This window comes from Lepisosteus platostomus, chromosome 9, assembly GCF_059453375.1.
Source record: "Lepisosteus platostomus isolate fLepPlt1 chromosome 9, fLepPlt1.hap1, whole genome shotgun sequence".
NCBI lineage: Eukaryota > Metazoa > Chordata > Actinopteri > Semionotiformes > Lepisosteidae > Lepisosteus > Lepisosteus platostomus.
Window position 1 is genome coordinate 9888397 of NC_142619.1, and position 15495 is coordinate 9903891.

At 36.5% G+C, this 15495-nt stretch overlaps 1 protein-coding gene across 1 annotated transcript; it reads left to right on the top strand.

Moving 5' to 3' along the window:
• The first annotated feature begins 1028 nt into the window (after nt 1-1028).
• On the top strand, nt 1029-14645 carry usp18 (ubiquitin specific peptidase 18). The gene is made up of 11 exons (XM_088646873.1): nt 1029-1283; nt 3991-4082; nt 4268-4364; nt 4871-5016; nt 6430-6509; nt 7543-7683; nt 8443-8538; nt 9671-9835; nt 11207-11332; nt 12771-12814; nt 13334-14645. Exons 2-11 carry the CDS (start codon nt 4016-4018, stop codon nt 13437-13439), a joined length of 1068 nt encoding a protein of 355 aa, XP_088502999.1. The 5' UTR covers nt 1029-1283; nt 3991-4015; the 3' UTR covers nt 13440-14645.
• Nucleotides 14646-15495: the final 850 nt, after the last annotated feature.

Here is a 15495-nt window from a genome sequence, read left to right on the forward strand (position 1 = left end):
TTCCACTGACTGTTCAGCTGTAGCCATAGATTATTTCTTAGTGTCACCACTTGGAATATTGTTAACCTGTGATTAGTGCTGTGGACCCATGCTTGCAGTATAACCATGTTTTTTTTAATTCTTTTATCTTAACCAATTTAGTGAATTGAGAACAAATTCACTTTTCCAATTGTAACCTTCCTGGTAAGGAGGTAATTGTTTCACCTGGGATTTGAACCTATGACCTCTGCATTCCAGAGCCCTAACAGTACTCCATGCTGTCGCCTAATTACAACCAGATTGAAGCCAAACAAATTAAAGACTGATGGCAGAAACTGATATGTTATATGTAATTGAAAATCTGTCTCCAGGGGACTTTAAATATAAATTGTGGGGATGCTTTTTAATTTTGTGGGAAGGATTAAAAATGTGATCTAATTGTTGGGTTTGTCATTTATGTACAGAATGTCAAATTCATATAAATAGCTTTTATGACCAGTGTGCAGTATGGATACTTATTAGCTGATCTCTTCATCTTCCCCGTGATCCTGGTTTTATGCACAGAAAATTCATTTGTCCGAGAAGCACAGTCCTCATTTTTTTAAATACTCCCTCTAGTGATGTACTGTACAGTATACAGTATGAGGCTAATGTACTGTACATATATTGTCACGAATGTTGAGTTGTCATTCCATCATTAGCACTTTAAATACTTTGAAAAAACCTTGTGGATATAGGTTAGAATAAAAAACGATTAATTTTTATTAAACAGAATTTTGCTGTTGGAAGTAAGTCTGTCTGATAAACGTGCCCGAGGATGTCTTTATTCGGCACGCGAATGGGTAAAAAAAGGGCAAGCGCGCAGTTATCCCATTTTTGAGGATGAAGTGGTGAGAAAAAACCCTATACTTATTTCGTTTTAACTTGTATATTATATATTTCACCGAAATTCTAGTGGTGCAATAACAAAATATACAATCAGCCTGCCGTCCTGCACTTAAGATTTTTTCTACCGGGGAAACGGCTAAGTTTCGTTTTTAACCACAATGAACAGTGTTGAAGAAGCGAAACCGAAAGACGAACATCTGTTTACTCAGTAGCTTGGGTACCTCAACTGTAATCTGTCAATACTGTATTCAGACGCAGAGTTGACCGAGAGACGTTACTCATTACAAAACAAATACTGTACAGTATTAGATTTGAAATTGTATTTTTTGAACGTGATTTTTTTTTCGACATGACGATGAGTGAGCTAATCGAACTGAGGATGTATATCATTTGATATGGGAGTTACTCGAAATACAGTAAGTATTGTTTTCTTCTCATCTTTTTGTCACTTGACGTCCTGAAGCCTATGTCTGGACAATATTCTTTTTAACAGATTGGGGCATTTAGTATACAGAAGTCACAACTATAGTATTCTTAAAAATGACAATGAGCAATGCAGAACACTAAGAACAAACCTACATACTGTACTGTATGTACTTTTTTTTTTCTTGGGGGGCTGAGTAAGGACATCACTGCGCTCAGTGTAAACTACTACTTATTATGTTTATTGGGCCATTTGATAATACCTTTGTAATATTTTTTAAATTAATACAACAGAGTATTTTGTTTGATTCTAGTGCAACCGTCCTACAACTTACAAAGTAGTTTCTGTGGCCTTTGATAGTCTGTTTTCCTCGTGATATTGGTTTAACATGATGACGTGATTAACCCCTGTGAATTTTAGTATTCCTCAAAGTCTTGCATGTACAATCCAATTGGAAATAATGACATTTTAGAGCTAATAAAACAATTATTGTATTATTATAAATGAATATTACCCCATAATTGTTTTCAATAATTTACTGTAAGATCATTTAACAACAACAGGATTTGTGGCTTTTATATAACCATCAAAATCTTGATGGAATGCTCTGCATTTCTGTCTTTTCTGGGACAGGAAAATTTGTGTACAGTACAACAATTTAAACAAAACTAAACTTTAAACCGCATATACAGTACATGGGAAAATTACAAACTGTAGAAATATAACCTTGTGATTCCAGTTTTCACTAGGATAGGCTGAAGTTCACATTGAACACTAGAAGGTATTTGAAAGGGAGTTATTTTATTGTTACAATTATGTGGGAACAGTCAAATTAAATCCAAGGATTGAATGCTTTGTGAGTAGTTGGATTATTTGGTGAGAAGAGTTTGTTTTAACCTGATTGGTTAACGGGTAGCCTCCTGGCCATAGGGATGAGGAGACTTGAACCCCATTCAGATTGAGTGAACCAAGGGGTACAGTAGCTTTAACACGGAGATGAGGCAGAGGAGGCATGCTAGAGAGGATTTATGGAGCTAGTTTGGTGGTGATGGTGATCAGCTGCTGCTGTGCGAGATTGACATGTCATTGTTATCCCTCCCAAACTTCAGTTAATAATTTCCAGTTTGAAAAATAGATAGTCTCTGGCACAGTTCTGGTGAAAGAGTAACAGATCAGAGTCTTGGATAAGACAAATATTTATTAACAATAAAATACCATGACTAAACAACACAAAATGTTCCACAACATACACCAGTTACCCTCTCAACACAAGAGGGTACAAGATTATTTATACTATATATTTCAGAGGCCTATGTTTTACTGACCCACAAACCTGAATGCTATCCCAGTAACCTGAAACAATATGTAATGACTAAACAGTCATTACGTAGAAACAGAAATACACCCTGCATCATAAAAGTATATGACTTCGAACTAAAAGTCTTTTCTTGCAACATGGATGCTCAAAATTAAAAAAAAAATATGTCACCAGCTAGTAGAACATTTTTCATAATTTCTTCAACCAGGACAGCAGGATCTCAAGAGCAAGGTTCAGATTACCTACAGTAGCCTGAATCTGGTCTCCAAGACCGATCGGAACAAGGTCCTCTTGCATGACAGGGTTTGAAAAAGAGGAGGGTGATTGGAGTTCCTTCTGTCTGTGTCCCTCTTTTTTCTCTCTGTCTTCCTTATTTATACTGCTGTCTGTAGCTGTTGAATGTTTACAGTATATTTTATTATTGTTAATCAGAATAATACACCAGAAAACCCATATTAATCATCTGTGATTACCTGCCTTTAAGATCACCTGCAGCTAGGCAAACATTACAAATAATCCTTATTATTTCTGTGTTATGAGTGAGGCTTTGGACAGTGCAATAAGATGTGAACTGCAAAAGTTAAAGATTTTGTGGCACACACTGGAATTCCTGGATTGTAAAATTTTATTATGTGGTTGGAGATATAAAACCTGAATTTCTGTGATTATCTCATCAAGCTGGTAACAATAGGTGTATTCAATCCTAGTCCACAGTGGACGCAAGTCTACAAGACTCTTTTAGTACCCAGAGATTAAGATCAGCAAATTTGTTCTGGCCAGTGATGTACAGTATGTGTGACTGACAGCCATTGTGTTAACTGTAATGTCCACTTCATGTTCACTGGAATAAACTTAATGGTTTCCTTTCCACGGATAAATTCTAATACTACTTTTACACAGGGTGTACAAATGTACACATGGTCAAAAGTCCTCCTTCAATAACTCAAAAATATAATGAACTCAAGTTTTGTAGTACCTTTGCAGACCTTAATAAATCTGCTGTCCTGCCCTGTAGTGTATCAGTCTCTCTGTTGTTTGGTTTATAGCCTTTCAAACTATATGTACAAAATCAGAGCAGCCAAGCTTTGATTTGTTTTTATTTTCATTATGAAAACTAGGAGTGTGATCATGCCAGTGCACTAACTATAAATTACTAAGAACAGATTGGTAATAGGACAGGTTATATCTGGTTTTATCACAGGTATTGATAGTGACTGCACCTTTCAGCAGAATTTTTCATCTTTCTCAAACCGCCTTACACAATATTGGTCATCAGGAGTCACCTCTTGCACCTCCAATTAACACCCCCCTTAGGTCACCCTAATGTTTGAATGTATCGAATTAATGTATTAAAGTACAATTATTTGTTTTCATTTCTCAGACTTTTCTTCAAGATTGGATCAAACATGCTTGGCCGCTGCTTTACCAGAAGTTATTCCTTTCAAGATTCAATGTCCAGTACCAGGCTACCAGGTGTGTTAGCCGAGGAATCAACATTGAATTGATTAAAAATACCAGCTGGTGACAAGTTAGCGTGTGGATAGCTGGGGTTACTTGAGGATTGGAGATGAAAGTAACCCGATGACTTTGAGGACTGTGTATTTTATATTTTATACAGTATAAAATGAATACTCACCAGGTTATTCTGATGTTCGCAGGGCTTATGGGCCTTTTAAACTACAGACTGTCTTGTTGCGTGAATTCTGTACTCCAGTCATTCTTTGCAACAGAGGAATTCACTGAAAAACTGGATAGGTAAGCTTGGGTTTCTTGAATTTGTTTACAGCTACTGTAGATTTAGTATTGTGTTCTTAATGCATTTTATTCCCCCTGTTTATAGTGAAATCTATTCTGCATATATTGTTTATTATTTGAAAGAAACCTTTAATATACACTCAACTCTTAACAACCTAAATCATCTCCCTATTGTATCTAAATGGAATCAATTTATTTTAACAGCTTTTCCAAGCTCTTCAGGTGCCGATGCTTTAAAGAGACCTAGAAAACCCACAGTCACATACGCCCTCCAAGATAAGGATTTGACACCCCTGTCCTGGGTTATTGTAAAGCCTAAACCAAAATCCTTTGTTTTTGATCATGCTTTTTTTTATAACTGATGGTTACTGGCCATGGTTACATGTGCCATGAGAATGTGCTTTTTGTGTGGCAGGTGCTTTGGGATGCCTTGTCATATAGAGGAAGAATTTTACTGTATAGTTCACTGAGCTCAGAAAGGGCAGCTGAGCATTCTTGTTTTTCAGATGGAATGGACCAAGCACAGCAGCAGAAGAGAAGTGCAATACACCCCTTCAACTTCAGCGTGTTCTCAGAGTCATGCAGAAAGATAGGTCACAGACTCAGGCGCACAGAGATTTTCTGTACTGCCTGCACCTGAATCACATCCAATGTACTAAACCAGTCTTTTACTTACCTTATTGTCTTTAAAAAGTATATCTGTTAACCATTAAACAGAATATAATAGTATACAGTGAAAATAAATCCTTGTTTTTTTATCCAGGTCAGTTCCAGTACAGTAGTTTTATAAGTAGTTTACCTTGGCCTGAACATAAATTTATCAATGAAATAATTCATTATCAATAACAAATTACACCATCAAAAGTCACTTAAATGTCCATAGTATGACTATAAATCATTCAGCAATGCATTAAAGAAAATATTGAATTTTGTCTTTCAAGCATTCCTTTCCTCACAGTGCTTTTAATTTAAAACAGCCTAATCTTGAGAATTCATCAGGCCTTGTGCATCAATTTTAAGAAAAAAACTTTAGAGGTAAACAGAAAACAGTTAATATTTGGATTATATACTGATGGAAAAAAGAAATGCAACATTTTCTGGAATGAGAATACTATAGTTATAGCTTATGTACTTTCACAAAAAGTTGTCAATTTGTTTTAAGCCCTCTGATCAACAATACAACTTGTGCAGTGAGACATTGCAACTTGACAATCACATAAAAGCTCGTTATGTCCACTTTTACCCAACGAGGTCCAGGTGGAACAATGCCTGATCAGATCACCTTTAAAAAGGCCTTATTTCAAAGTTAAGGTCACTGCAAGAAAAAGGCCACACAAAAGGCATTCCATAATGCCTCGTATGTCACCAGAAGCGAGGGAGAGGGCCATTGGCATGCTGCAGGCAGGCATGTCATGTGCCAGCGTTGCCAGACACTATGTAATAAGCTGCTCCATTGTGGCCCGACTGCAGAGAAGGTTTCAGCAGACCGGCAGAACAGATGACCGTCCAAGATCTGGTTGCACTTGAGTGACCACACCAGAGCAGGACCGACACATCAGACTGGTCGATCTGAGAGATTGTTTCAGATCTGCCACCCGTACTGCTGCTAAAATTGCCGGCAGACACAATGCCCGCATCAGTGACAAGACAGTGAGGTTCCATGCTGTTGGCCTTAGAGCAGGGTGACCTGTCAGAGGCCCTCTGCTTACACCTCCTAGACGTCACACATGACTGGCTTGGGCCAGACAGAGGCTGCAATGGACTCATTAGCAGGTCATCTTCACAGATGAGTCACTCTTTAGCCTGTTCTTCGCGGACGGGAGGGCCAAAGTGTGGAGGAGGAGGTGTTGCATTTCTTTTTTCCATTAGTATATATTATTCATAGTCACACTCCACTACACTTATGTAACCCAGGAATATCAAATTGTGGGTTAACATTAAGTGAAAAGACAAGGAACATTAACTGACTCTTTGAAAAATTCCTCATTGCTGTGAACATTAAACGGACTTCTCTTACTGTCATTTTTGCATTAACTCACTGATAAACATGACATTTGTTTTCTAGTCTATGTGCAGCACGATGCTGATGAAGTATTTCTTTTAATCTTGAATCTCATCCAACAGCAGATGAGTGACACAAATCTGGTGAGTGATCATTAAATAGTTCCAGTATAATGTCTAGACATTAGAACTGGAATCCTTCATGCCTATCAGATGTTGGATGTCTTATGAAGGTGGTTTAGATATATACAGTACATACACTTTTGTATCCATAAATACTGTTTCAATATAGGAATGCATTGTAGTATTACCATAATGGCAAGATATATACCTCTATTTCAGTCATACTCAGGAAGGGAGTGTCACAATTCAAATTATGTATAATAATGTAAGTGGCAGACCAGTAGGTGGCACTTTTCCCTCTGAATAAGAAATTTAAATCCAAAACACCAGGATGGTGACCAGCGACACGGTCCTGCAGGTGTCTTAGTCTTGATAATTATAAATCCTATGGAACAGTTCGGAAGGGGAGAAATGTTAACGCTACATTTCTGGATAAATCTGACTCTGGGCTTGTACAATACAGCACTTCTGAAATTTCCTAGTATTCAGTTAGACATAGCTGATCCGCTGTGTCATGGGTTGGCTGGTACATAATTGCCAATGATTATTGAGGTTGTTCAATTGGGTTTGTTCCTATATCGTATATAAAGATTATTTTTCAATTGTGGCAGTGATATGATCAGAACTGTCATCGTAGTGCACATTCTCCTGTCATGCTGTGTGAGCTCCACATGCCATAACACATAACACATACTGTAGTGTTACCATACCGTGATGTCACTAGTAAAACAGCTGTAGCCATGTGGAAAATAGAACATAAGATGACAGTTCAATATCTACAAATTTACTGGCACAACTCCAGAGTACCTGAATTCAGGTGTAAAACAGAACTGAAACAGATTATTTGAAACTGTGTGAAAAAAGTGGAGAGCTTGACAATGCAAACTTCTGTTGTAAGAGTCTGGAAATATGACATAAATTCAAAATGATAGGTAAAGAAAGGTGAAAAGTAGTTAGATATAGTAATTTTTAAATAAAAAAACAAGACCAAATTAGTTTCTGTTGAATTTGGAACTTTGTATTTGTATTATCTTGTGCCTCTTTTTTGCTAAAGGCACAAGAGGTCAGAGACCTGTACAAGACTGAAGTAAGGCAGCACCTGAAGTGCCTGAGCTGCAATTCCATGCATGACGTACCCAATAAGAGCTATTTTGTCAGCTTCCCGCTTGCAGTTTATGAAAACTGTCAGATGGTGGTAAGGTTCCTAGAGAAGATATTATTGGTGACCTTAAAGTGTTGCAACTGGCAGCTGTTGCTTTGTTCATCAGTAAAGTTAAGAATTCTGTTAAGAATTGTCCCAGTGACAATTTGACTTAAAGATAAGTGTTTGTAGATGCATTGTTCACCCTCTGCATTCAAGCGAACATACAGTAGCTACTGCCTATCCATGAAACAGACACTTTCTGGCTTTTCTTACACTAATAAAACACAGAAACATTCTGAGGATTCATTATGGATTTGTACAGTATGTGACAAATTGTCAGTGCAAACTTTTTAGGCCATCACTTTTTACTAAGTGAATTCAAGGGTTGTTTGACTCTAGAAGCAAAAATAATTTGGTGCAACTTACTATATAGTAAAGAGAAATAAGACATTTTGAAATCAGGTAGATTTACAGCACCCTATGCGTACAATGAATAACCCATACTGGGCAGCAGCAGTATGGGGCGGTGATGGAGGCGGAGGATCATGTTTCCGTGACAACGGCAACAACACTAGCACTATCTGCGCGAAAGAAAGGCTTGGCAATGTATTTCCGTATCTTGCCAAGAAACAGCTATGGATAACGACGGGGGAACTATCCATAGGGTTGCCATGAGTTGACACCGACTCGATGGCACTCATTCCATCCCATGTGTACAGTAAAATAATTTCTGTATAGATACAATATTGTTGAAAGTTTTGTGATAATAGCCATTGTATTCTAATTGGATTGTTGTCTTTCTGTTTCCAGGAAAACTGCTTCCAGTTCTTTTTTCGACCACAGAAGCTAACTGACAGAAACAAATGTTACTGTAACTACTGTGGAGAGAAAAAAACAACTGAACAGGCTAGTTCTTCCTCCTTGGTGACCGTACATTCATCCCGGACACAAGCATCTACTTATAAAAAAACATTTAGTAAAATAAACATTTAGTAGAAAGAATAGATGAGAAGTTCTGAGTTATGCTGAATTGCATGTTTGTTCTGTATTTTCTGATAATAATATAGACCAAATAGAAAGACATAGAAAAACCTGTGAGTCTAAGGCAAACAGCCTCCTGCACACTGTGATCTGGACTTGATTTCAGAGAAAAGACAAAGTTTTACTCTTGTGACCTTTGTCAGGTCAGGTTTGTAACTGTTTAGTAATCCTATCAGTATTTCAGAGGCAGGCATACCTGCAGCACTCATCTCCATGCAACATCATATGATAATATAGAAACAAAAAAAATGGTTTCTTAATTTCAGTACATTCCTTATTGACATTGTACAGCCTGTAATGAGAGGGCAAGACAATTACAGTACATAGGAACACACAGGCTCCACTGTTTCCTTCCCTTTTCTCAGAGTGCAGGAAGCCAGCTGGACTAATATAATTGTTTGGACACTACCACATGTGTCTGTGTGTCAGCCTGCTAGATGAATCTAGGGCGTGGTTCAGAAAGTAACTGGCTGTCCTATGTTTAGACAGGAAGAAAGTAAGAAGATGTTTTGACAAGACATTGCATTACTGTTTTTTAGGGTTATAAGTAATGAGTAAGTTTAGTGATGTTTATACAAATTATTTCCGTTTGATATTGAGGGTAATTTTTGAAAGAGCCACATATATTCAATATATAAACCTCAATATATAAAATTGCAAGAGTCGTAGACACAATCAAGATTTAATACTGTATATGTATGTTATGAGAGTATCAACAATTTGCTCAAAGACTCGGCTAGTGGTTTTAGGTATTATAACAGCTGTAACTGTTATTAATTCTTAACAGCTTAGTGTGGATGAAAATAAGCTTGTCATTTAGCTTTAATCTTTAATTAACATTGATGTCTTAAGCTTTTGCAAAGTGGACTATACTTATACTGCTTGAATAAACATGGGCTGTGACTCGTGTCTGATAAAAATGTCAAAAGAATCACTTTTTTTTAGCCTCTCCTAGGACTTGATTAATCTAATCAATTGTCTTTGCATGTATGTGCAGGTATTTAAATTGACCTCCCTGCCAAAAGTCTTGGTCATTCACTTGAAAAGATTCCAATGTTCAGGGTCTACTCGAAAGCTTAACTGTAAAGTAAGCTTCCCTGAAATTCTGGATTTTCAGAAAATACTTCATGAGGACCAACATGAGCTAAACAAAGGTCAAATGGTAAGGTCTTATAAAGAACCTCATTAGGTAGTTGTTGGGCTTTTAAGTCTCATGTAAGTTAATGCAAAGTAATCTGTTGATAAAACGTTTTTCAGGTTAAAAACTGTTAAAAAAACACATTTTCAGGTTAGACTTGCAGGGTCGATTTTAAAGCTTTAGCTCCAGTGCAGTTATTGTCTCCAGTTTTGTGATCTTCAGTTGCGAAAGAAAAACAAGAGTATAGTGAAATGTAGGCACATGTAAAAAAGGATATTAAAAAAAGCATTAAAATCAACAAATTATAATACTCCCTTTCAGTCTATAATTTTATTTCTGCTCGGTGCGTCAGTAAAGCAGTAAATGGCAATTCCGTCTGGTAGTTTAGAGTGCTATGAAAAAATATATACTCAGCATCAAAAAACCTTATCTATAATACATTTGCATTATCTTAAAAAACACAAACTTCATATGCAGAATATACCCTGACATCTTATTAAACAGGTATGACAGAGGTAAATACATTATGGAGACCATCTTTTGTTGTTCAACAACAAAAGGAGTTGTTCACTGGAGTGTCTACTGTAAAGGTCACGGGCTGGAAGACATATAAGCAGTAGATCTATGATACCCTAGGTTGCAGATGCTGTCTTGTGGGATTCTATCCCATTCCTCTTATTCCTCTGAGCCTGGACAACGCAGGTCTCAGAAGGTAACATCAGACCCTACAATTAGAATTCTCTGCTGACTAGACACTCCTGCCTGGTCATACACAGCATTTGGTTGTACATAATAATTAGCATAAGGTTCTTCATACTGTATTTGTGTCTAACCTGCTGAAGTCCACCAGAATGGTCTATACAAACTCACTCATCACTGCTGGTCAGTCCACCTAAGGTGTTACTCACACCACCTCATCCTGTCTCATCAATGGACATAATCTAGCCACCTCTTCACAGCTGAACTGTTGTGACTTTGCGTTTCTGATGCACTGGTAGTTGCACTAAGAAAACATTTATGAATTTAGATTATAATGATGTGTTGATCTTGGGAAAGTGCCATGACTTGTGGTCTCTGAGAGAATGTTATTCACTGTGTTTAGCTGTAACATCTTGTCAGGTTAAAAAAAGCTGGCTTATGAACCTCTCAGAACCCCCCAACCTCCAATGTACAAACAGCACTGAGGTGTTGCTCTCTTGAAAGCTGTAGCATACTGGCACCTTTCTAAAATCATATACATACAGTATATAATGATCGGTTTTTGTGATGCTCAGTATACATTTTCCGACTCCTTAACAAAAGATTTATAGTGGAAAAGATGCAAAAGAAAGAAAAAGTTTGTTATGCAAAGCATTAAATTACTCTGTTTTATTAACGTGTGCTTGTTTTCCACAGTATATATATGAACTGTTTGCTGTCATAGTGCACTCAGGAACAGCTAGGTTTGGGCATTACACAGCCTACATTAAATCACCAGGGGAACAAACCTGGTACCATGCTGATGACAGCTCCATTTCCACAGTAAGTCTCCAATCTTTCCAATGATTTACAGTAGATATACGTCTATTGTTCATTTTCAGTTTTCAAACCAGCCTGCATTAGAAGTAAACCAGGACTGTCTTGTATTATCTTTAAGAAAGCTACTGTATTTGCAGATCACTGTTCATCTTTAACTAAAGCTTGGTCAAACTGACAAGCCCATGTAGAGAGACTGACCACTCTAGCTAACTCTAGGTTAGTAAGATAAATGTGACCAAGAGGAAGATGTTTGACAAAGGGAGCTGTTCATGTATTTCAAACTGACTAGATAGATAGATACTTTATTGATCCCTTGAGGGAAATTGCAGTGCAACAGCAGCTTAACACACACAACTCAGACTATGTAGAACTAGTGCCATAGGACACCCTTCTTGGAAATTTGGTAGAGTAGTATGATATAGAATTTGCATATTTTCCTAAATATTTTTGGAAACTGTAAATGCCTCAGAGAAATAAGTTGCTTCAGAAAATGTAATACTGAATTCCAGAAATGGTTCCCTTGTAGCCTAACAATACTTAGGCGAAGTCCCAGGGAAAAAACATTCCATCACCACAATGCAATTCTGCAATTTCCCTCACGGGATCAATAAAGTATCTATCTATCAAGCAATAATCTGTGTAGCAGATGCAGAGATGGAGAAATAGTGGATAATAACTAAGAACTAAGAAATAGTGGATAATGCAGGGTATGTTATCCTGAGTAATTGCCACAATATGTGGGGTATATATCCATCCATCCATCTTTTAACCACTTGCAGTACAGGGACTTGAGGGAGCTGGGCCTATCCCAGCAAGCTGTGAGGTGCATATTATAGCAATATTGTGTGGTAATACACACCACAAACCTAGAGTGTGCTGTTGATAATATATGAAGTTTTAAAGATAGAAAAGACAAAACACCTGGTGAGATTAATTAATTAAAGACATAACATCCTTGCACTGTCAGAAAGCCACTAATACTGGTGAAGGCTAGGACAAATCAGAGCCTAACTCTGGTGCACAGGTGCAGAAGGCAGAGCTGCTCTCTCCCTGACTGGGAAACCAGCCCATGGAAACCAAACTCTGATTTTGGGAGGTCTGGTGGAAACCAGGGCAACCAGAGAAAACACGGAGAGAGCATACAAGCTCCACACTGCTCAAGACTGGGCTCTGGGAGACCACAGACCCCTAGGCTACTGTAAGGTCCTTATGACATAACATTCCTCCCCCAAAATATTGTAAGCTGATGTTCTGCTTAAATATACTGTATTTCATGGATCAGAATTTTGAAATCTATTTTATTTTCAGACATATTTTTCTTGAATTCTCATTATTTATTAACACAGGAGGTTCATTAATAGCTTCTGGTAAATAAATCCCTGCTGTGAGAGCTTACCTGTATATACTCTGTCTTTGAAATAACAATAGTTTCCTCTTTCAGGCTTCCTGGGCGGATGTAAAAAGTACATATGGGAGCTCAAGTGGGTAAGCTCAGTTTTAAACCTGTTTAAATCTGGACCGTTGTGTATAGTACTTTTAAAAAGGTTCTATAATGCAAAAGGGTAGAGAAGGCAAGAGGACAAAATTAAAACTTTAAAACTTTGATTCTTCATTTGCAAATGTAATGCCTGTCACTTGGTGGCAGCAGACCAGAGGCTTCATAAACCTGCTCAGTGATAATTTACTTAATAATTTAGTTTTGGATTGTGTTGTTGGTAAGTGGGTTGAAATTTTAGAAATTGGACCTTAGCATTTTAAAAGGTTCCAGACTAATTAAAAAAATATGGCACAGGGAGCTGTGCTAACTAGAACAATACTAGGGGTTGTTTCTAATTTAAAAAATAACTTTATTTAGTTTCATTTTATTTACTCTATAACTGATTATGGATTTTGACATTTACACTTTCTTTTAGGAAACTGGGAATTTTTCAATTTTGGTCTAGAACAGTGGTTTTGAAGATTGCTTGGTTTGTGTGCCAATCTCTGTTTTTTTATGTGCTATAGGAGTAGATCTGCCTACATGCTGTTTTATCGGAAAATTGAGGAGGAGACCTCTATGGGTTCTCAGTCAACTCATGGTTCTGAACTGATGGAAACCGAGTCCAAATGACTGTTCGCTGGAGAAGTTTATTGCCAAGTTAATTAATATTGCAATATTTGAGATTTTGATTTTTTTAACATTAGTAAACTCTAGATTTCTACACCAGTATGTGGCTCAAACACAGAATTGCTGTTCTATTTTTAAAGAATCGCTTTGACCATTTTTATTATGATTATGGAATTGTGTTTTGGAGAATTGTTTCGCAATTGTTAAACATATACTGTACAATACATACTATACTTATGTGATGAATTTATAAGGTTAAGGAAATTAAGTACACTAATGGTAACTGTATTTTTGGGAACTGTTTTTAAAATTTTCTTATGTAGTATTTTATATTGTAAACAATTATCTAGTTCTTAATCCCAATTTCATAATTAGAAAAAAGTATCTTATAATTGTAATTTTATTTTAGAATATGTATGCTTAATTTTCTGTACTATGCTATATACACTTTTTATTTACCTGATGCTGTACTGATTTTAAATCCTAAGCCAAACTTAAATTATCCAGTCAAACGGAAATTTCTTTTTTAATGAGATGCAGTAAAAATATTTTCACAAGATGTTAACCTAACATTTAAAAACTGCATACAAACACATATCTCCACTGAAGTTAAATGATTAGCTGATAGAAAAGCTATTTTGGAAAAATTGGAAAGAAAAATTTCTTTTTTAGGCAGTTTAAATAGTTATTCCTTTTGTTATAATTAGAGTAAGTTATGTGAGTATGTGATATTCTTAGAACTGTATTTCAGTGACTTTATTTTAACAAACCTCAGAAACATAGTAGTACATAGTGTACTGGTTTATTATTTATTTTTTAGGGAAAAAAGTATGTATATATTTCCAGGAAGATATATTTTGCACAGCAGAACTTTAAATATAAAACCTATCATGTACATTTTTCATTTATCCGTTTATTCATTGGAAATCGGTACAGGAAAGGGGAACTGGAATTTCTGAAATAGAAACATACTAATCTACATTATAAAAATACAGAATGTTCTATGTTATAAAATGAATGGATGAAATTAATGCATAAAAAAACAATAAATATGAAATGCATGAGTTCTGTCAGTCATTTTAATGGTACTGTGTAATGCATTTTGTTCATTTGTTTGGCACAAAGATATTGGTATTATTTATGGGGGTGGGGTAAAAGATCAATGAGAATACACATTTTTGAAGAAATAAACATACTATTTTCAAATGATGTTTTAGTGTCCATCATCCATCCAACCATCTTCTAACTGCTTTATCCAATAAGCAGGGGTGTGGGGGAGCTTGAGCCTATCCCAGCAAGCAACAGGCACAAGGCGCGGGATACACTTTGGACTGTGTGCCAGTCCATCACACACACACACTCACCAGGGCCAGTTTTAACATACTAGTATGTCTTGGACTGTGGGAGGAAACCGGGGTACCCATAGGAAACACACACAAACCTGGGAGAACATACTCCATTGTTTTAGAAGTAAAGTGAATCTGTCTGCATCTTGAACACCTAGAAAACAGGGTTCATCTCAAGACACATTACTTCTCAATACATTCTTTAGCTTGCAACCCTAAATTTCATCATTCAAGACCATCATAAAACATTAAAGTTATATAAAAGCTCAAACTCTACTGGATGTAGATGTTAAGGCGGATGTATCTGTGGGTTTATGTTTCATTACTAAGCTTGATGTTTAAAATACTAGAATTTAAATCACACAAATCACATTCCTGTGTAATCTCTTGTGTGCTTAACCAAGTACTTTAGTTTTGTCTGTTTATCATGCTGATTTCAGACCAGAAATTATTTGGGTTTATTTTAATTTTTATATTACGCCAGAACTGAGTACAGTAATCTACAGTAAATGATTGATGGAATGGCACTTAGTCCAATATTGACTTCAAATCTGAATTTCATTATTTTTCCTCCATTCCCAGCTATATCCCTTTCCCCACATTCTTTGTGGTGTGTATTTCAGCAAAGTATCTAGGGTTTAAGCAATTATACCGAGCACAGTTCAGAGATTTGTGTTTAAATTTTAACAGGAAAGGGAAATAATCCTGGATTA

Bases quoted from the DNA above. Each gene is read 5' to 3' on its own strand.
- usp18 (XM_088646873.1), top strand. From the start codon at position 4,016: ATGCTTGGCCGCTGCTTTACCAGAAGTTATTCCTTTCAAGATTCAATG. The intron at 4,083-4,267 runs GTGTGTTAGCCG...TGATGTTCGCAG, and splicing joins GTCCAGTACCAGGCTACCAG to GGCTTATGGGCCTTTTAAAC. The intron at 4,365-4,870 runs GTAAGCTTGGGT...CTTGTTTTTCAG, and splicing joins TTCACTGAAAAACTGGATAG to ATGGAATGGACCAAGCACAG.